Source organism: Electrophorus electricus, chromosome 3 (genome assembly GCF_013358815.1).
Source record: "Electrophorus electricus isolate fEleEle1 chromosome 3, fEleEle1.pri, whole genome shotgun sequence".
Classification (NCBI taxonomy): domain Eukaryota; kingdom Metazoa; phylum Chordata; class Actinopteri; order Gymnotiformes; family Gymnotidae; genus Electrophorus; species Electrophorus electricus.
The window spans coordinates 27,664,464-27,688,194 of record NC_049537.1 but is presented as its reverse complement, the minus strand read 5'-3'; the positions used below and the strand labels follow the sequence as shown (position 1 = coordinate 27,688,194).

At 38.1% G+C, this 23,731-nt stretch overlaps 1 protein-coding gene across 1 annotated transcript; it reads right to left on the bottom strand.

Annotated features, from left to right (window-relative positions):
• Positions 1-981: 981 nt before the first annotated feature.
• On the bottom strand, positions 982-22,494 carry si:ch73-74h11.1 (desmoglein-2). Its single transcript, XM_035524398.1, has 15 exons — positions 22,462-22,494; positions 14,916-15,023; positions 13,697-13,855; positions 13,315-13,453; positions 6,674-6,843; positions 6,339-6,473; positions 5,840-6,025; positions 5,048-5,691; positions 4,779-4,921; positions 4,449-4,670; positions 4,066-4,305; positions 3,797-3,915; positions 2,814-3,038; positions 1,474-1,791; positions 982-1,374 (listed from the first exon to the last, which is right to left on the bottom strand). Exons 1-15 carry the CDS (start codon positions 22,492-22,494, stop codon positions 982-984), a joined length of 3,234 nt encoding a protein of 1,077 aa, XP_035380291.1.
• Positions 22,495-23,731: the final 1,237 nt, after the last annotated feature.

Genomic DNA, 23,731 nt, shown 5'->3' with positions numbered 1-23,731 from the left:
ATTAGAAAAACACCTTAGATGTCAGTATGTGACTGCCACAGTTGAGCAATAAGAAAAGAAAAGAAATGAATGAAACAGATGATGACATATCTGTTTTAACCCCATTATTTTCTGGGAAAACGGCTCTGTCACTACTGGACACCACTCTGCCAGAACAGCTGCTAGCAAGAGTCAGTGAGTCTCTCAGCTTCCAGTAGCGTTATACTGCAAGAAAATACACACTTGAATTATTAGTTCTTGTTTGCATACATTTTCAACTGCCACCACTTTAGGAATAGACATGATGCAAAATCTTGTATGCCCTGCACTCGGTGTTACATTACCGCCAACATTTATCATATTATTTAGAGAATTTGGCACGAGTGAAAAACACTGAAATGAAAAGGGATAACATTTTTGTACTAGGTTTCATGCTCTACATAAAATTCAAATTAAGTCTGAAAGAACTTGGTTAAGGACCTTCTGCAAATGCATAGACCTGTGTCCAGACTGACATATTCTTTAGTAAGAAGGACACATCAGGAAAACAGGGACACAGAGTGTAATAGTTGGTGAGCATTGCTCAGGATTTTAGCAGCCTTGAACATTCATTTTGGCATTGCAGCATGGTCCACCAATATTGAATAATGGTCTAATATCATCTGATAACTACATGAATGGTTAAAAAATAACAACCATATTTGCGCAGAAAAACCTACACTGTCACCTACACTATGTTCCAGTATGACAAAACTAAGCTCAGCTTGACATGATGATTGTGTAGCAATGCAAAATGCTCTTAGCTGGTCTGATATAGCAATACAACTGATTGTTTATAATGACCATTGTGTTTATCCGAGTAAAATGAGATCAGGATGTCCTGATATCATTAAAATTCTCTATGACGTCCCCCTTTTCTTTATATATTGTTCCGTTGTGAAGATCATACATACTTGAGATAATTTCTGTCCTTGAGTCTGAAGACGTTAATCATTTCCTACGTTACTTTTTACCAGTACCCTCTCCTGTTCTACCTGGATGAATGCCTTGAGCTCCTGTACCCTTGAGCTTCTGTCTCCCTGGACTGGTTGGACTCGGACCGCCATCCAACACAATACCTCCCTGCATTATAGATGCTCCATCAATCATGTACATTCCCTGTTGTTCTAGAGTGCCCTGTGTTATATTACCATTCTGGAGGATTAGACCCTCAACACCTGTGGGGCCATTGATTAGGTACATACCCTGTGCAGGTCTCTCAGCAAGAATCACAGTGTGTGGTACCTGATGTTCCACCAAATAGTACAGAGGTTGCTGCTGTACGAGCAGTGTTTGACTAGTATTCATGATGGACAGAGCATCTGATTTGTTGTTAGTTTCAGTAATGACTGATTTCTCATTATTTTTAGTAATGATTGATTTGTTGGTAGTTTCAGTAATGACTGAATTGTTGGTAGTCTCAGTAATGATTGAATTATTGATTGTCTTGCTAACAGCTGTATTTTGCTGTGGTGGAGGTGTTGGAGATTTTGGAGTCTGAATTGTATTAGTGGTGACAGAAGTCTCACTTTTGAAGCTGGTATCCGCTGACTTGACAATGTATTCAACTTTGGTAGGTGGTGACCTTGGCTTTGGAGGACTGCAAATCTCTGCTAAAGTCATAAATTTCGGCCCTAAGTCACTGAGGAACTCCAGGTCATTATCTGACTCAAGGAGGCTGGAGCAACCCACTGAACCAGCAGGTGAGCCTTGACCTTCATAGTTGTAGATCAGCAGACTGTCCTGAGGATTCCCAGCTGCAGAGCTCACCTTCTGAAATACAAAAGTAAGAAATATGTTTAGAATTGGAATGAGAGAGTGTTGGACATTGTAATTTTTTATTGTACTTACTATAAGTACTTTTTAAGTAGTGGTACTACTTTACTAAAGTTGTTTTGCTTTCGCAACACATTTCAACATAAGATTTTTCATTTACCTGACGCTTTTATTCAAACTTACAATTATGATTGAGTACAACTTGAGCAATTGAGGGTGAAGGGCCTTGCTCAGGGACCTGACAGTGGCAATTTGGCAGTGGTGGGGCGTGAATCAGCAACCTTAACCACTGAGCTACCACTGCCTCTAAGATATGTTCCTTCCCACACCAGTACTTTCTGAAGAAAGTGTTGACACTTGTTACTTGGTTGTGGGAGAAAAATGGACTGTTTAAAATGTTGGAAAGAACATGAAGTAATTTCAAATTGAAGCAAACAATGAGTGCATTGCATATTGTAACTGGTTCATTTGTTTGACCTGTTACTCCCATACATAAGCTCTTATGCTGGCTATAGATGAACAGTTAACCCTTTAACCATCTGGAAAATGTCAACTTGGACGAACATTGTATTACCAGTGGACAGCACAGATTGGCTTCATCTTAAGTGTATGTTTGGAACAGAATTGTGAGTGCTGACCACACCTTCTGTACTGTTTAGGATGAAGGTATTTGTGTGACTCTAGAAGGGGGGAGAACTCAGAGAACTTTGGGCCAGAGTTCTGAATGGCCTCTGTAGGTGGGAGAAGCTGGAATGAGGTAGGTGAAAAAGAAGGTGGGGGGGCAGGGAGTAGATGGTGAGGAGGTGGGGTATAAAAATGTCATCTCAGATGTGAAAGGGAGAAGTAGCGGGGTATAAAATGGGAGGAGAAATGGTGGAGTTTCAGGTGTGGTCTTTCTCCCAAACTCTTATTATCCCATAACACAATTCTATCTTTTTTGTCTAACGTTGGTGAGAGATTACATTAATATGTGATTATGTCAAAAAGACACATGACTGTTCCTGTTTTTGAATCCCTACCTGAGAGAAATATTCATGGAGGTAGTCATCTGGCAGGGATATCCCTTCATAAAGGTTATGCATCTTGTGCTTCACTGAATTATAGTGAATGCTCCCAGCTGACGGAACATTGCTTTGGTATGTATGCGTGCTGTGAATAAACCTTCCATTTAACTCCACTGTGCTGCCATGCGCCATTCCAGGTGTTGTTTTCAAGACATCAGGAGCACTGAGAAGAGGCAACACCTATAAATATGTCATGAGATCAGGAGTGAGAATGATGTTTGGCTCGAATATGTTTAAAGTGTAGAAACATTGAAGTAGCCACACCTAACATATGCCTGTGTCCAAAAAGAATCACTGCATAGGTCTCTACAAGGGGCACAGGAGAAAGTGAAGAGTTTGCACTCACAAAAAGGTCACAGGTTGCAAAGGTAGCAAATGTTCCTTTGGCGCTTGGTGTCAGTATTATTAGAAAACAGCGCAGTCATGTTTGGAAAACGTGAAAATCTTTCTCTGCGACGTCATTGGTGTACATTTTGTGTCCATAAGACTGCACAATGTATATGAAAAAATGGATGTGAAGAGAATTAATAAGCAGTGTTCCATGTACACCTACGTAAGGTCTTCTCATGTTTTCCTATTAAACCACAAGCATAGCATACCTAATCATGCACGAATGTATATCATGTGCATGCAAGTTACGACTTGTGAGAGGTTTTTTTTTTTTTTCTTTTTCCTTAATTTCCCAGCACAGTCACAACAATGTTCCAACATGGCTAGATTCAAATGCTTATGGAACGCCATTAGTTTGATAGGCAGAGAGTCTTATCCACCGCAGTCCTGCAGCTTCTTTGACGTCTCTTACAGTTCCTTACAATCTCAAATATTCCCCCCATTACTTCCACTGCACACACATGTTCTTACCATGAACATTTACCCATTTCTGAGTGCCTAAACTGTGTCCAAAATGCACGTGTAAGGTTACAGTGGCTGTATCATACCTTGTCTTCCCCTTTGCCTTCATTGTGGTATAAGATAAGGTGTTGCTTTGCATCAAAAGGCAGCTCTACGAATTTGCTCCCTCCTCCACACTGGCATGACAGCAGGAGAATAGGAACCACTGAAAGCCCACCAAACAGAATATCAGTATGAGGGCAAAACCTTCTCTGCTGTTTGCACTGTAACATGGACAATTCTCCAAGCAGCCTGTTGACCTGCACAACTGGAGCACACATGATTAATGTGTATGTGTACACACATTTCAACTCACTTATGAGCAAGGCTAGGCCTGTTATGAGTGGCCCAATGGCTGGAACGCCAATCTGGGATAAAACGCTTTGTTGTTGGCCTGTTCTGACACCACAGGTGCCACCTTTCTGACAGGTGCATACTTCCACTTGAAGCTTCTGCTTGTCCTCACAGGCTAGACCCTTCATGTCAGAAATCTCCATAGTCAGTTCATAAAAGCCTGGCCACAGCAGGTCCTTGGAATGCAAACTCACTGATGTTCCTTAAATGAAAAATAAAATAAGTAGAAAATAGGTTACACGTCTTTCTTTGAATTTGTATATGCTGGTGGTGTTTACTGATTATCGTTCTTTCAGTAAGTGGAAAAAAATAATGATTTGTGAATTGTCAATCTTTTTGCTTTACCATTTATAGGAGCTATTTCCCATTCTCCACGAGTCTCCTCCTTTATCAGAACAAATGTATAAGGTTCTCCATTGGGATATACATCCTCATCAAATGCACTTATGTTTACTACTTTGGTATCAGAACAGACATTTTCATATGTACTGGTCAGCTTGGGACAATTATCATTTGTGTCTTCCACCTTTAGAGCTATTGTCCCAGTAGCTGTCTTGGGTGGAACATCTAAACAAACAAACAAACAAAATGTATATTGTATGTGTCCTTGTTGATTCTTTTTTTTTTACTTCTCATAGTAAATGTATTTTGTTTGCATGACTGAAATTGTCTTGCCTTTGGTCATACAGAGAATCTTTGCAAAATAAGTTCCATTGACAAGTAACTTTGACTCTCGATCTGGGATCTTTAGAAGTTTAATTTCAGAAGTGTCCTCATCAATGGCCAGCCAGTTGTCTGGATCATGTCCTTTAGCATACCTGAATTTGAAATATAAACTATTGATAAACTGTTGTCTGAATGAGTTGGGCAGTTAGAAGACTTAATGCAGAATGTCCTCCACTTTTAAAAAAATCAGAAAGCAAATGAATAGTCCTCAAACATACCTGACATTTTCAGCAGTTTCTCCAGTATCACCATCCAGAGCAAGAAAGGAACCGATGACCACAGGAACATGAACCTCCTCTGGATTTTCTGACACAGGCAAATCTTTTACTGCTGGTGAAAAACCTGGACCGTCAGGTAAGTTGTTTACGCCAATTTTGATTGGGTAGCTCTTTCCTCCTGGAGCCAGTGGTTTTGTGCCTGGTTTAACACCAGGTTTAGTCCCTGGTTTGGGGCTTGGCTTGGTGTCAGGTTTAATTCCAGGCTTGGTATCTGGTTTTGTGTCAGGTTTGATACCAGGTTTAACACCGGGTTTAACACCAGGTTTAACCCCTGCATCTACCCCTGCATCCACCCCTACATCCACACCAGCATCTACACCCACTCCTACCCCTAATCCCACCCCTACCCCTACACCTACCCCAGCTCCTGCCCCCGCTCCTGCTCCAGCTCCTGCACCTGCCCCAGCTCCTGCCCCAGCTCCTGCCCCAGCTCCTGCACCTGCCCCTGCCCCAGCTCCTGCACCTGCAGGTCTGTCTAAATCTACGTTCAAGCCAAGGGATAGTGCAGTTCCATTTATAAAAGGAGCTACATTTGAAATGACCAAGCCCAGATCCAGTTCTTTGACCTTTTCAAAATCCACAGGCTTTATGGGATGAGCAAGTTGGCAAAAACAAACGAACAAACAAACAAACAAAAAAGAAAAAAGAAAAGAAAAACAAATAAAATGTGACAAATTACATTAAACACAAACTAAAAACTAAAACTATCTTAAATTTAGCATATATATATACCTTGACCAGCTTTAGAATGCCCTCATTTGTTTTGGGGTCTGTCTCTATACTGAAGAGCTCGTCTTCATTGCCCTTGATAATATTGAAGAGGGCCAGCCAGTTATTGGTATTCTCCATGTCCTTATCCTGAGCTTTGATCCTCATCACAACCACATCAGAGACACCTTCATCAACACTACCTGTGTACTGATATAGGAAATACAGAGATAATGGGCACATTGTAGAATTAAGTGTTCTGCACGTAAAATGAAACATATATGTGCTTATATCCAGGGTTACCACCTTTTTACAATACCAAGTTTCTTATGAACAAATTATTATTTTGGACACATTATAAATGTATCTCATTTGACTAGTTCATCAATTTGCATTATTTTGACGAATGCCGATTATTAAAAAACAAACATATTTATAAAAATCTTTATTTAAATATATTAAAATATTATCAATTTATTTTAAACGTAAAAATAAACATATAAGCTTTAAGCTGTTTTCTTACCTCATCTTTTTCCAGAGTAGGAACATTGTCATTGATATCCAAGATCTGAATCTGCACTGTTCCAGTTCCTGTGTTGCCGTTTGCAGCTCCGTCCATATCCACACCCTGCACTACTAAAGCGTAGGCATCATGGGTCTGTATGAGACAGAAACAATATAAGACAATTCTAAGATTTCTTGCTGCTGTCAATTTTTTAATACTAATTATGACTTGGCAGTTTACTTAGTTTAGACATTTTGCTGTCCATATGTGCATCACCGATCAAAAGTAAGTATTACTTTGTATTCCCAGTAGAACCGAATGTTTATTTTCTCTTAGTTTTCGATTCCTGTTACCTCTCTATCCAGGGTGTGCCGTTTAACATAGAGATTCCCAGTGCCTCTATCAATGGAGAACATGGAGCCAGACCCCTCTGGGGTTTGCTTCACTATACTGTACGCAATTTTTGAATTGATGGTGCCGTGCTCATCTGCGTCTTCTGCACTTATCTGCATGACTGGAGTTCCTGTAGTTGTGTCAGAGACATAGTAACAAATATTGATAGTTAATAGTACATTACTATGTATAGACATAGTATCAAATATTGATAGTTAATAGTACATGACTATGTATAGACATAGTAACAAATATTGATAGTTAATAGTACATTACTATGTATAGACATAGTATCAAATATTGATAGTTAATAGTACATTACTATGTATAGACATAGTATCAAATATTGATAGTTAATAGTACATTACTATGTATAGACATAGTATCAAATATTGATAGTTAATAGTACATTACTATGTATAGACATAGTATCAAATATTGATAGTTAATAGTACATTACTATGTATAGACATAGTATCAAATATTGATAGTTAATAGTACATTACTATGTATAGACATAGTATCAAATTATAAACAACATGCTCAGAGATTGGCATGACCAAATATTTAAAGCCACCTACCGATTTAAATATGGTGACATACATTTTACAAATACGGCTTAAATTGTTCTGTTACTTATATAAAGAAAAAAAATCCATCATAGTTTGTGTTATATCTGATGTAATTCAAAAGAGTTTGTATGGAAGACTGTCAATGCCAAATAAAAAGGAAACACACAAAAGCAAACATTTTGAAATGTTCTATAAAATGTGCATTGCTGTAGTGGGTGTTTTTTTTTACTCCCAGTTAGTGAGAGTCTTCTTCCATGCTGTCCTGGTTTCTGGGCAGTTCCTCTGATGCTAGCAAAAACATTTCATTAACTGACATCTTCGCTGTAGAAGTCCCACTCTGATCTGGCATATGCAGTCGGGTTGTGGATGCCACAGTTATGTGTCTCAACTTATCACTGCTCTGGTATCATTACCTCCCAAAGCTTGGTCAGGGATCAGTCGAACCAGCGGGTCCTCTAGTTACAAGGTGAGCTTTAAATTCCATCACCCTCACATGTAGATGTCTTTGCCTTTCAAAGAACTCAGGCTGGCTGATGTAGCTTTCCTCCTATTTGGTAGCAAGAGAGATGGTGGACTTGGTGTCTTGGAGTGCTTTGTAGGGAAGTCCTTCATCAGTAGATGGGATTAGACAGGAGCTATGTGGTTGGCCAGGGTGGCCCACGGTGAAGGCCTCTCTTGGAAGGCCGCTCTTTCTCTTCCTCATTGGTCTAAATGCATCATTGCTAGACACAAGATAGTTTCTCCCCATTCTTACTTGGACCATATACTTCTCGTAGCCTTGACAGTTGCACTAGACAATAACCTGACAGTGCTTCATTATACTGTACTGGTATAAAAATAATGAAGTTGAACTGAATTTAATTGAACTGAACAGAGGACTGAAGATTAACAGGCAACCACACATTCCATTACTGTTTTACAGAGGAGAACAGGAAGGGTGAGCAATTTGAAAAACAAACCAGTGCCTAGGGGCTACTGGAAATATTCAGATCAGGGGTGATGTCAAGTACACCCACTAGGAGCCACATCACTGCCATAATATTTGAACATTCACTGAAATACAATCAAGATGATTACTTTTCAAGCATAAAACGCTTTTGTGTGCCCTTTTAAAATAAACAAATGAGTCTTCCTGAATAGTTTTCCTTGTTCTGTGCACATATGAATGTGGTACATGTTATAGCATTTCCCTGTGTTTCCACCAATCATCCAGTCAGGGCCTTCTGGTAGGGCAGGGCTAACTGAACTGCAGTCAGCTGAATGTATTGTGTCACGCATGTAGTTTGGCAATATCATTAAGTACAGAATGTTTTGCACCATGACCTTAGGATATTTTCACAGTTGGGCCATTACAGAGTTTGATCCATGGCTTCTTTTACATATGTGAATATGTCAACCAAACTCAGACCTCTATAAAAGGACCCAGAGAACCTCCTAAGGTGGTGTCGTCTGCTTCATTTGTGAATTCTGAAAACAAAGCGGCCCATTTTTATTTACAGAAGACCTTGAGGCTTTCCATACACAGCAGCAGTCTTTGTTCTCGCTAGTTTTTGCTCCTGTACTCTGATGTCCACCCTCTTCTATGTGCCTTTTCTAATTTACTGTTTCTCTCTTTACCTGAGTGTTTCCTGGGTTGTTCCTGCACCAGACACATTTATAATCATCGAATATAGACTGGAAAACCTCATAACTGCCCAAGAATCTGGATTATTTCTAACGTCATGCACTTTTTCTGCATTTCAAGTTCAAGTTCAAGTTCAAGTTTGGTTTATTTGTCACATACATAATCATACACAGTATAACTCGCAGTGAAATGGTTGAGAGTGCTCTGTCCACACTGAGGAAAAAGAAAACAGGGGTGCATAGAGGAATATAGATATTCTATATATGTGAAATATATATATGCATAGAGAAATATATATATTCCATATATGTACAAAATATATTAACAATGTATGTACAATATATGTATATTATGTTTATATACACAATGTACAATGTATATGGTTGTGTATATATATGTACACAATGTACAGAATGTGCAGATGTGCAGAATGTGCATTTTCACATGTTAGCAATGCCATTTTATGTTATGTGCTTTTAGAGTACTGTCATAATCTTTTCTGATATACAAATGCAAATGTTAGTGTAATTTCTCCTGCTTTTTCTGGCATTAGTCCCCCCCCCCCCCTTTGTTTTTCTGTTGCATTTCTTGGCTTCTTGGTGATTATTTTTGTTTGCGTTATTGTGGGGTCCTCATAAGGTTTCACTCACACACTCTTAGGGAGTCCTTGTCACAGTTTCCTTTGCTGTGCTTACTGGGGCCTTGGACCCAGGCATTTGTAAATCTCATTTGTGACAACGAGTGTTTTGATTGATTGGTTGATTCTCTCGTCTGATCTGCTTCATGAAAATGCTGCAGAGCCCAATAACAGCAGCATAAAAAAATGGACACCTTGACTATTCTAACCATAATTCTATGCTACACAGTTAGCAGTTGTGAAGGCGCTGCGGTGTGAGCGAGATCGTATCAGTGCTAAAGAGTCCTCTTTCAAAGCATCGAAGCATAGGAGCATTAAAAGACAGCACTAGAACAGTGACATCTGGTAGTTTGGAAAATTAGAGCGCTCATAATATTTGCAAAGTAAGCTTATTACAAATGTCCATTGATTTAATTAAAAATAAAAATAACGATCAGCTATCAGGTTTAGTCATGATGCAATAAATGTATACTTTTTAAAATACATGTATTTAGATGTAAATATATTTATGTGAAAATACAGTAACGTACCCCCTTGTAAACTAATAAAATAGTATTCAGAAGCGATGAGACGAAGTGTTTTGGTTAAAATGGTTAAAATGCCATAAGTAATCATGACACAACAGTGGGTCTGCCACAAGTAGGGCACACACAAACAAAACCTGCTGTGCATCGTTGTAAAGCAGGCGGCAATCGGTCTGTGCACGGCCATGTTAAGCTGAGCAAGCCTCAAGTCAAATTAGTGTGCTTTGCGCAGTGTGCTGAATCAGACTGCTTTGCAATAGTGAACCAAGATAAAATGCCTCTGTAATTATTAGCCTTTCAGTACTTTCACGTTAACAGAAGTGAGTTTTGTTCATTTCAGAATAACTACATTGCTGTAGTGAAGGGAAATAGCGATGACTATTTGCTTTTCAGAGTACAGTTGTTTGATGACATGGGATTGGTAGAATGGGTCTCAAGCCAGTGGCTTCCATCTGAAATTGTTAAGGCTGTCAAGACATTAAAATGATGTCATATAAGCTTATCAACATATAAACTTGCTATGGAGGCATTACCTGCAGCATATGACGATTACATTCACAATATCTGGAATCACCATTTCGTGTTGAGTGAATTTTTAAAAACTGATTAAATATATTTTCTGAAACTTTTATGAACCAGCCATTTGTAACAGTTCAAATAGGCCTTACATTAGCTGCTAATACAATATACTAGGAGGGTATTTTCCTAAACCATCTGACGGTGAACAATAAAATACCATAGAACTGCAGCAATTTATGCTGTTTTATTACATCTCTAGTTAAAGCAGGAAGGCGTGTGGCTATTCCCCAACATGCTCCCACTGTTCTGCCTGTTCCACTGTCTCCTGTAATGGTAAGAAGCGTACCAGAACTTCACCTAATGTTACTATGAATGTTTCCCTACCAAGCTGCATTTCACTCACTGATGGGCCTACATGACAGCTTTTATCATTCATGTTTGCCCTGACTAAACCAGTAAGCTCTCAATGTACTCTTTCACAATCCCGATTCGTAAATATTTTTGCCATAGTGAATACATTACAGTGCTCTTAAGGTATCTCATAAGCCAACAAAAATGCCATAAAAAAAAAAGGTTGTTAAACTTTCATTTCTGTTTTTTATGTTAAAAAATGTTAATGATAAAAAATAGTAATATATCTAACTCAAAATGGGAGTGTCATAGCATGTTGTTTGGACAACGCATCATGTGCACAACACCCAATGTACTATTAATGCACCTTTTCAATGTAGACACCAGGGGGTGATCTAATTACTTTTTTCTTTATTGTTTATATATATATATATATATATATATATATATATATATATATATATATATATATATATATATATACACACACACACACACACACACACACACACACACACACACACACACACACACACACACACACACACACTTATATTAACTAAGCAAATAGGTAAGATCATCCCATTGGATAATTACTTTAGGGATGATTATGTTTCAGCTGGCAATAAGTTATGTAACCCTAACTGATGCAGTGAGTAGCTTCTCATTTGTTAAACAACCGTGTCGAAAGACACATCCTGTGGTCATGGAAAAGGTGTTAATCTGTTTCAGAAGGGTTAAATTATTAGCATGCATCAAGCAGAGAAAACATCTAAAACAACTATTAAAATCGGGTTAAGAACTGTCCAACGCATTATTAAAAAGTGGAAGGACAGTGGGGAAACATCATCTTCGAGGAAGGAATGTGGTCGGAAAAAAATCTTGAATGATCGTGATTGGTGATCACTTAAACGTGTGGTGAAATCAAATCATAGAAAAACAAGAGTAGAACTCAGGGATATGTTTAATAGTGAAAGTAAGAGCATTTCCACACACACAATGTGAAGGGAACTCAAGGGATTGGGACTAAACTGCTGTGTAGCCTTAAGAAGGTAAAAATGGCTTCAATTTGCTAGGGAGCATAAAGATTGGACTCTGGAGCAATGGAAGAAGATCATGTGGTCTGATGAGTCCAGATTTACCCTGTTCCAGAGTGATGAGAGCATCAGGGTAAGAAGAGAGACGGCTGAAGTGAAGCACCCATCATGCCTAGTGCCCACCGTACAAGTCTGTGGGGGCAGTGCTATGATCTGGGGTTGCTGCAGTTGGTCATGTCTAGGTTCAGAAACGTTATGTGCCCAAAGAATGAGGTCAGCTGACTACCTGAATATACTGACGGACCAGATTAGTCCCTCAATGGATTTTTTCTTCCCTGATGGCATGGGTGTATTCCAAGATGACAATGCCAGGATTCATCAGGCTCAAATTGTGAAATAGTGGTTCAGGGAGCATAAAACATCATTTTCACACATGGATTGGCCACCACAGAGTCCAGAGCTGAACACCATTGAGAATCTTTGGGATGTGCTGGAGAAGACTTTGCGCAGTGATCCAAATCTCCCATCATCAATACAAGATCTTGGGGAAAAATGAATGCAACTCTGGACAGAAATAAATGTTGTGACATTGCAAGAGCTTGTGGAAATGATGCCACAGCGAACGCATGCCATAATCAAAGCTAAAGGTGGTCCAACGAAATATTAGTGTGTGTGACCTTTTTAAATCTATTTATTTATTTATTTGTTTGTTTGTTTGTTTGTGGCCTTAAAGCAGGGGTGTCACAGAACGCTCCCCTTTTCACTGGTCACGTGGTTCGGCCCGCCGTGTGCAGTGGAAGTCACATTGTCTTATTTGTAACCACACCCTCCTTGATAGCACACACCTGCACAAGGTTTAACGATGTGTGTTTGTGTGTATTTAAACCTTTGTTGGTGTGTGCATCATCGTGGGTCATTGTTTATGTTGCTTTTGTTAATTTTCACATTAGTTATATGTGTGTTCATGGTCACTGCTCATGTTATGTGCGAGTGCCATCATTGTATGTGTTGTATGTCATTAAACATCTGTCTCTGTCGAAGGAGTCTGTGCGTCCTGCTCCACGCCCTGCGGCACTCGGGCCGTTACACGGGGTGGGGAGGCAACAGGGTTTCAAGCACTAACTGATCATTTGTTTGAAAACTGCAGTTAAAAAAAGTGAAATCGGGTGAGCTTCTGCGTGTTTGGAATGCAGCCACACCAGCCCTTTGCAGAAATGAATCCCCATCTTAGCCTTAAACACAGAAGACATATGCTGGCATCCACTGACTTTTGTCTGGAGGTGGTACTCTTCCATAGTCTGAAGATTTGGGTTAAGGTACGGATTCATATTACCTACCTATTTTACTGCATTCTGACACGGCCCCAGTGAACAGCTTGAACGTTGGGGGATTGTCGTTCTGATCTTCCACCTGTATTTTCAGCTCAACATCTGCTTCTGCCATTGAGCCATCCCTGTACCGCGCTCTTCCAGTCAGCTGCAAGCAAACACCGTATAGTATTATTACACATTCATTAGAAATGATGGTCAGCTAAAAGATCTTTCTATAAATTAACTGCGATTATAACGCACCTTGCCTGGGTTTAAGGTTCTCAAAATCTTAAAACGATAACAACAAAATGACCATCATCCTTGCATGGCAGTGTATGTATCACCTTGAAAATTATCTATAACAATGTTGTGCTGTTTTAGAAATAATCTTAGTTGGTCAGAGACTCACATTGTAGTGGGATATTTCTTCTCTGTCTAGGAGTCCAGTGATTCTTACAAAACCATTTTTGGGGTTGACGACAAAGAGGTTATACGGCTCCTTGTCTGCACCATGACCTGTCAGGAAGTATTCCAGTGACCGGCTTTCACTGTCTCTATCAGACCGGATCTATCAACCAGGGAGACATTACTGAATTAAAGCACTGTTGGGAATTATATGCTTTTTTCCTTCTAATTATAAAATCCCATGAATGTTATTATTAAATTAGGTTTTGACAGTCATTAGATTTGAAACCACATACTGAGTAGCCATAGGTACATAATACTAATATTAAACACCAGTTAAAACAACAACAAGGCTGTAATAATAATAATAATAATAATAATAATAGTAATAAGTTTTTTTAAAAAGCACTTTAAATAAAGTTCCCAATAAACTACATATAAGCCAGACTAAACAAGTATATCTCACTATACACTAAAACATCTATAAAACATTTATAGTTTACATTCCTTTTGCTTTCTTTGGATCTACATTAGTTACTTTTGTCCACCTAATGAGCTGCAAATAATTAGCAGTACGAATGAACAGTAGGTCTCAAATGAGCAAAGTGGTTGGGATGGACTACAGGGAATCGAGAGGTCACTGAGCTCATACCTGAGCGTGGCTATTAAATGCTTTATGTCAACAGTAAAACTTTCTTGAATAAGTCTTTAATATTCTTTGTTCCTCTTTTCCTGGCCAGGATGAAGGATACCACACTGTGAATCTGAAGTTCATGTAAAGAGACTACAAAGCAGCCATCAACTCTGCCTGAGAGGTGTGTACCCCAGTCTTGTTTACTGCCATAATTACCGCCAACTCAAGCTTGCAGTATTAGAAACATGTTAATTTTCTTATCATCAAGTGAGCAAATTTGGGATAATACCTCAATAATGTAGCTTAATCTCACAAATGTGTGGCCTAGTAAAAATGTAATGCTTTCAAGATATAAATGTCAAAACTACAATGTCATTGCATGGAACAGGTGTCAGGTGCAGTGGAAGACCTGCTGGTCTTGTTCCTTTCTCATCTCGCCACAGGCCTTTTCTCTCAGGCTTGCTCTCACACCCATCATGTCTTTGACATTTACTTCAAATTATGTATATAGAATACAGGCCCTGGAAAAGGGGAGATATGTGCGTACAGGTGTGAAATTAAAAGAGAAGCTTGAGTAGTGTGTGCTCACTTTGGCAATGGATTGCTTCTTTGTGTAGTCAACATTCTCCATGAGTTTTATCGGTGGGAGAATCCACTCCCGTTTCTTTCGTCTGGATCCACTGGCAGTTTTTGTTGCCTTGGAAATAAAAGGTTTTTTTTAGACATGTTATACACATATATGCATATTTGCGTATGCGCATATATTATTAACATCCCCAGAGTTAAAAGATACCTATTAGGCATTGTCATGTTGCTGGCATCATAAAATAGAACTTGGATGTGTTCACTGACCTGTGACAACAGTTAGTGTTTCGATTAATCCAGATCACCTAGAGTGCAGAGTCTAAGGTGTGCCAACATTTTTAAGGTCCACCAGTTCAACAAACAACAAGTATGTGGTATCGGCTTAAATATGGTGACTACTAAATATGCTTAAGCTTTTTTTTCAGAGAGAGTAGAATTTAGATATTTAAAAAAAAAAAAGAAAAAAAAAGAGGTCATTATTTCTGTCATTTTAATCAGCCTGCTGTACACCATACAATATGGATGGACTAGTGCTGCTATGATTCTTACTGCTAGTAGTAGTACTATTAATGCTACTAATCTACCACTAATTATATATCACTAATTCAGAAGCAGAAATCAAAATACATAAAATCCATAAATAAAGAAGTTTTTTCCAGAATTTTCTCAGGGTGATTTATTAGCCATCAAGACTACACAGACAGCCTGTCTATAGTATTTACCTGTAAGCATGAACACACCCCAAAGCCTACATACTATTGGCCACATAACACATCTCTCCTGTGTTACACAAATACATTTAGTAGTCACTACCCTTCCGAATATGAGGGCTCTCAGAAATTTCTACAGGTCTTTCCTAAATGTCAATTTTCAAAAATGTAATTTTTTAATATTATTGCAGTGAATAGAATATTATTTGAAAAGTATGATACACATCTGTGTGGTGAGTGCACATGTGATGTACTAACATATTAGACAATATCCTAAACACATAAAGCAGTCATGGCCCAATGGCCTAAGTAATTTCTCACAGCGTGCCGGTGTTCGGAAATGTGAAGAATGATTTTCTTTTTACTCTCTGAAGAAACAACTGTATCAGTAGAACAAATTTAAGTTTCACAGTGTCATGTGATTTTTAAAATGCCTTAGGCTTTTTTTCCACAGTGTGGTATACGCTTCTTTTATACTATCTCAAATATCAACAGGCGACAATTTGTGGCTAATTAAGCAAACAATTGAGCTTTTTTTCCTTTTATATCTAATGATTTAGCTTTGTATAAGTTGGCTTCACATAGGTTAGCTAATTACATATGAGCCTGTTTACCAACCAAAACAGTTTTATGTTGAAATTGTTTAGAACTGGCTTTCCCCCATTGACACAAATCAAGAACCAGGCTTTTATATATATATATAAACAATCCTTACAGTTATATGAATATATGTGTATATACTCTTTCTGGATAATTTGCGCAATTATTTACTTATATTTTTACAATTTCTTGTTCACACAAAATGCACTTTAATTTTTGAATCAAAAAGAGCTCTGAAATTAAAGCAAATGACCATGAGCCAATTGAGAAGAAATCAAACCATACTAAATAAAAGTAGGAACATTTCAGCAAGCTGATTAATATTACCCACCACAGTCATGCACAATAGCAGGATCAAACAGAGTCTCCCAAGCTGGACAGCCATGATTGCGCAGGCTGGCAGGCGGAAGTCACGGTGCTTTGCTCCTCTGCTCTTTTACTCTTGATGATCAGACCTGGTTATGTGTCTGTTAGTCAGTAGAAGAGATGCTGACCATCTTGCAGTTGAACTTGTTCTAGACACTTGCACTAGACACACCCACAGGTACTGAAATATTTCTATAGGCTCCCCGTACCACTCCCCTCTATAGTGTTCCTATACTATTCCTCCACTTCTCTCTCTCTCTCTCTGTCTCTCTCTCTCTCTCTCTCTCTCTCTCTCTCTCTCTCTCTCTCTCTCTCTCTCTCTCTCTCTCTGTCTCTCTCTCTCTCTCTCTCTTTTACTTTCAGCCTTCATTTTCTCTTTATGTGAAATAGGTCAGCTAAACGTCTGTTTCTGCAGATGTAGTCAGTTGGACAATGTGTTATAACTGAGCTGCATAATAGGAAATGTAAGTGCCGCCTCTGACTACCTGCCTCTTCTAAACTGTCACTGACTAAACCAATATAAAAAAGCAGAGTACCATTTCCTAGCTAGTATCTCACAAATTGCACAATAATGCAGATGTGCACCCTAAACCTAGTCTGAAATGTGCTATATGGCATCTGTTAGAAAACACACATAGAAACTGGAAGGCAGTATAATGAGAGGCCTTCATACACTGTACATACAAATCAGCAGATGTACTGAAAAACTAATGTTCTGACTTGCCTGTTTTAGGTAAGAGAGAGGCTACCTCTAGGCCTGCCTCACAGTGTGTGTGCATGTGCATTTTCTATTCATGCTTGACATCACAGCATATCAGGTTAAATATAAGAAATACACACAATAATTTAGGACATGCACAGGACAACACCACAAAAGGCATGCAAAAATCAGTTATCAAATATTTCATTATTTCATTCTAGAAAACTTATCCATAATAATAAGTAAGAACTGTAGGTAAGTACTTTATGATCTCTAACCTTTAACTGTTTTTGTTAGGCTTGTTTTTCCATTGATGCAACTGAAAAGCCGAAATTTAATTTAATGTACTGAGACCGTTTCTTCTTTGCCGTCGTCGGCTTCTTCTTCTTCTTCTTCTTCTTCTTCTTCTTCTTCTTCTTCTTCTTCTTCTTCCTACTACTTGTGCTAGCACTAGTGCTTTTGCTTTATATAGGTAAGATGAAGTTACTTATACTCAGTGATGTAGCACAAAATTCTGGGGCCCCACCGCAAGTGGCAGGGTGTAGGCCCTTTTATAATGCTCATTTTCCCTTGACGATCCCCTCTTGGGCGGGTGGGGCCCCCCGGTGGGGCCCCCCATCTCAAGCACCCCTCCTGCAGTATGTTCCCTGTCGGCCCCTCCCCTACATCTGTGCTTACACACTTATTATTTATTCTATTCATTTGATATTTTACATGTTATATATATATATATATATATATATATATATATATATATATATATATATATATATATATATATATATATATTTAAAGTTGTAGTCGATTTATCTGCTATCAATGTTATGACTTAAAAATATTTTAATATTGTTTTTATTTTCCATGACTTTGTTAAAAGTTATGTTTCATGTTTTATTTATTGTGTAAATGTAGTGAAATGATTAAATAGTCTAAATAAAATATCCCATCATGGGTGTAGCACTTATATTTGTAATGCTCTACATAATAAAGGATGCGCATGTTTGCTGTCGACGATTTGAAGCCTGCCAAATTTTGTTATTCGTTAAGTCCATCAGATGCAAGTCAAAAGCAAACACAGTCATTCGAGATTCCAGAATCTATTACTTATGGCACCACAGCAGCAAGTTGCTTTAAGCTAACTAAACCCGACTCACTGTGTGGTGCCTGCTGTACCCGTCTTCACTGAGAGAGATCAAATTGAAATATCAAACCCTTATGCCATACAAACCAAAGCTAAGAAGCTAAACCTGAATAAGGATGACGTGGCCACGGTGAGGCCATCACCGATCGCAAAAACAGGTGAAAACACGGAAGTCTAAACACATGGTAAACACGCCGAGATGGACACACTCGCAGATTGGCAAGACTCCACGAAGGGAGCTGGGGCGCATAAGGCTTAAATACATGCAAGGGTGGGAAAACGAAGAAGGCACAGATGAAACACATGGAAGATAATGGGGGGAGATCACAGCGCTGATATTCAGGAGATACCTCCCCCCGGCCCTTGGCTGGGAGCCAGTGTGAAGAAGGCTATAAGTATTGTATGTATCTATATGGTGGAGTGCACATGCTAGTCACTGTGAGTGACTTAAGGTAGGACTCAAGTGTACTGCCTGGTCTGGCCACGCTAGCAGAGGAGCCTCACCAGTTCAAGAGTGCACATCGCAACCTTTTACTTTCACTACTTTAGTCTACTGGATAGAACGGCAAAGCGAGGTTGTGAGAGTAGCAGAACCCTCCGCAGTTACTGCTTGTGTGCTCTCCCTTTCACAAACGCGAAAGAGAAACTCCTCTTAGTGCACAAGAAGGATAACAATGTTGTTCCAATGGCAACAGCACTGTTGATTAAGTACTCTGGTGCGTATGTAAACAGGTGGAACAAGGAAAAGCTAGTCTATACAGAATTCAGCAGCCTGTGTGCATATTCAAATACAATCAAAAAGTAGGTGGTGTGGATATACATAATCTCCAGGGGTCAATGTACAAAGCCACAATTCTTTTACAATTCACAAAGCGGTGTTGGCCAATCTTCTCATGGTTTCTTTGCAATGCAGTGGTGAATAGCTGGGTTTTTAACAGAGAAGACGTTGGTGGTGACATTTATTTTCATTGAGCTTGACCTGTTAAGTGCATATGACACAGAGCGATTGAAAAAAAATTGAAAATTGGTCAGGAAGGAGATTTTTGCTTATAGCTGCCAATCAATGCACAGCAAGGTATGATACATTTCACTGGTCTGTAAACACAGGGGAACCTTTCTATAGATGTAGACATAGATGTGATAAATGTACAACATATGAATGTGAGAAATGCAGTGTGCCTTTCCTTACTAAATGCTTAAAGAGTTCCCATGGTGTGTGAAATCATTTGGATTCCTGGATACATTGACACATACATAGATCAACCTCAAATGATATTAGGCTTCCACCAAACATTGTCACGAGGTTAGGCTCGTCAACAAGCCCAAACCAGAAGCTCCATTCTGTTAAACTCACCACTAATGTTTCTTCCACCTGCATCCTTCATTTGCCTGCCAAATTTTGACTGGCCTATGTAGGGACAAATAAACTGATCAATATGATTGTATTCCTTGTTCAAGAACTCCACCTGATATCGGACAACTGGACATACAGGCTAAAAAAGTGGACTGTCTGGTTTTTCATATTTTGTGGTAGTATAAATACCCAATATGTAGAAAAAACCTGGCATGTTGGTATTATTGCCCTACAGTTTTCTGTAAATTTTGCAGTATATTGTTCTGTGAGCTGAATATTTGTTCCTTTGCATGGATTACATTTCTGTTTGGATTCAAATGTGAGATTAAAAAAAAATAATGTTACAACAAAATCAATATCTGTCTACTCAGTGGTTATTGCATATTAAAACTGAGTATTTATTTTTGATATATTGTCTATATTTCTTTTATGTGAAATCTGCTATCGTTATCTGGTCATGAGCCCTTAGAAATTTTGGTCTAATTATTTTCTAATGTTCAAGTTTCATAATAATGAAAACAAATAGTTTTATTAACTTTGTTTCACAAGTGTTTTTTGCTAAGAAGAAAAATGTCACTTTCTCTGTGACTCTCTTCTTTATGTCTTTTTATCTCTCTCTCACACACACACACACACACACACACACACTTAGTGAGCTTAGTGAGCTACAGGTCTCCACAGGTTCAGTCTTTGACTCACTTATTCTTACTCATCCTCAATTATTTTCTTATTTTTTCTTTGCCTTAGAAAATAGACACAACATTATTTAAACATTAAACAGATTAAACATTAAAAATATTAAAAAGTGCATAATGGCTACACATTTATATGTTTTAACAATTGTATTTTGTTTTTATATTTAAAAGAAAAAGTGTTTTCTCACCTAAATGTAAGATTCTACTATAGAATACAACGCAATGTATGTAACAATTATAGGTAAATACAGCACAAATCTTAAACGTTTTTGCTAGGCTTATTTTTTTAAAACATCTGCTTCCAACATTCATTTCAAAATGACAAGCTCAGTATATCGTACATTATTGCACTTATATACAACTCATGGAGTTCTGTTTATTTGTAACCTTTGCGCTGTGTTTAACGTCTTAAGGTCAGTGAACTGTTTCTGTTTTGTGTTTCCTGTTTTCAGAGGTCAGTCAGACAGGAAGCAGGAGAGTATCAGACCATTATCGCCACATTACTTTCTTGCTAGTCTAGTAGAATGTTTGGGTCTATAGTGCCAAACGCCACACACAGTTGCAAGACGCAGCACTGGCTGGAGGATGTTAATGGGTTTACTACTGACACTGATATAAATATTTATTGTAAATAATTCTTATGCAAAAATGAGCTTAGCTGCTAAACTACAGATTTATCCAAGATATATATATATATAATTTATAATAATATAAAACGTAATATTGAAGACTATTCTTAGAAACTATGTCAGTTACATGTCATATTCAAATTTTACACTTCCACTTCTATTCAAAGCAGTAACAGAAAACAAGTACTATATAAATGTGAAGAAATAGTTCTTAATTGTTTGAACTTTTGGTAAGTAGGAGAAAGAAACTGCTGCTGAGTGCTTGTATGAACATGAAAAAGTAACCTGTGACCTGTGATTAATTTTAACCACAGTGCACCAGTTCTTCCCTGGTGAAGAGAAGCTTTCTGTTTGTAGCCCTACAGGAGTGATTGAGTTATATAGTGTCTGCTAATACTGCTGACCCCACATAATAAAATAATTACCAATCAACATACATAAGGACAAATTTCATAATTACGATGGACAAATTGTTATATTTTACAGTTATTTTATACTGAATGAAAAATTGCCAATTATAAAAAACATTTTCCTTACCACATTAGAAATCTATTTTCATACTTTAAGAATGTTTTTTTGTTGTTGTTGTGAAAAACAAGAAGGTACAAACCATAAACAAAACCTTTCATCCAAACACAGGGTGCCCTCTTCCAAATAGCAGTACTGAAGTACTATTTACAGTCAATAAAAGAACACACACACACACACACACACACACACACACACACACACACACACACACACACACACACACACACACAAAACCCTTCTCCCTTTCTTAATCCTTTCATGATGGATCATCATGAAACACACAGTGTGATTTGTTCAAATAAAGCCTTTTATTCAAATTTACAACAAAGATTAGAAGTACATCTTCATACATCTTAGATTTACAAGAACAACATGCAGGACATGAATAAGGAAAGCATTTCAACATACATGTTATATAGATTCATTTCCAGCATTCAAAATGCATATACCTTCACTCTCCATTTTATTAAAAACCACTGTATTAGTGTAGCCTATTGTGGTATTCCTCTCACAAAAAGACATGGACACTCACTTGTGGACAATGTTGAGTTTACTCTACAATGAGAGCACAAATAGAAGAACAAATATAACGAAATACAACCTCACTTACCTGCAGTGAGTATGGCAACTATTTGTTATTTGGTTATCTTATCTGCCTAAATATAGTAAAATTACTTAAATAATTCCAATATATATAAAAAGGTAATATAACTGCACTTTGCACCGTTATTTCGATTTTAATTGAACTACAAACTGGTGCAGTAAGTTACTTATCCACAGCAACGCACTCAGGGCATATCTTGTAACTTCTTGCTCTGTCCTACGTCACGACCCAGATATCCATCGCGCTCCACCATGCTTAAGGACGTATCGATTCTGTAAACGCACTTGGTCAACTCGAGGAGACCACGACAGCAGGCTTGCAGAGCGAGGAGGCACAGGTGTGTGCCACATCACATGTGTGATGTATGCTCACGACAGGTTACACAATCGCCACCCCAAGTCTCTAGCTCAATTTTTTTATTGTCAACTTTATTTTGCATTTCAATTTTTTGTTCTGTATGTCATATGGATATAATAACTACCATTTAGGTTTTCATGTGCAAGTTTGTAAATGCACACATTAAGCATGTCCTTTTCGTGTGTATGTGTTTCTCAGTGCAACAGAACCGTATGGGTGTGTGGTGGGTGTGTGATCAAAAGAACAAAATAAGCTCTTTGGGTTTCGGCAGATCCGTAAAAGTCCAGATACAGCCGTGCATCGAGTCATCAGCAGGTGATGATAGTGACAATGGAGTGAACAAGAACAGCTCAATTCGTAAATCCCTTTAACGTTGATTCCTTCGTCCTCGCATCTTTTCCTCACATCCTTGTTTCTAAGGGACTAAGATGCAAGAAAAGGATGAAAGGAAAGGATGATGAACAGTTAAAGGTATGAGATGCCCCTTCAATTTGTTATATTATAATAGTTTCCCAGGATTTCTTTATCAAGACGAGGCTGCATTCTCCACGGGGAAGCCATACTCGTCCTTACATAAGGTTCCACTCTGAAAACCAGGTGTGCACAGAATAAACATTAGTAACAACTACAACTTCTGATCCACTCTTACTGGAGAAGGATCCCTGATTTATCCACCCTTCACTGCTTTAGCACAAATAAGTTTTGTCATTAGGTGAGTTAAATCTCCATTGAACATGCGTTGTTAACCATAACCAAGTTAGGTATTGCTCAGCCTTGCTGGATTAAAGTCAAATGCTAACATTCAGTATTCACATTTTCTGCCTCTTGACATGTACATGAATTTTACCTGAAAAAACCTCTGTTACTGTGGATCAATGAGTTAAATGCTACCACAGCAAATTATGATTTGGAAGAAGTAGAACATTTATAATTTACAAGGGTGTCTACATATAACCTTGAAAATGTTAAGGTCTCACATAGGCTAACACAGAACCAACCGTAAAAAGAATTCTAAATTCAAGAATAATTGCTAAAACATTTATAAAAGCATTAATGAATACCAATATGTAAAAGTATAAAGCAAAAAAATTATTTTCAAATGTACAAAAAATACAAATGTTGTTTTCCAAAGT

Excerpts from the sequence above, each read along its gene's own strand:
- si:ch73-74h11.1 (XM_035524398.1), bottom strand. The coding sequence starts at position 22,494 with ATGGTGGAGCGCGATGGATATCTGGGTCGTGAC. Across the intron at positions 4,922-5,047 it reads GAAACTGCTGAAAATGTCAG|GTATGCTAAAGGACATGATC; the intron begins GTATGTTTGAGG and ends TTTCAAATTCAG. Across the intron at positions 3,916-4,065 it reads AGGCCTAGCCTTGCTCATAA|TGGTTCCTATTCTCCTGCTG; the intron begins GTGAGTTGAAAT and ends GTGGGCTTTCAG.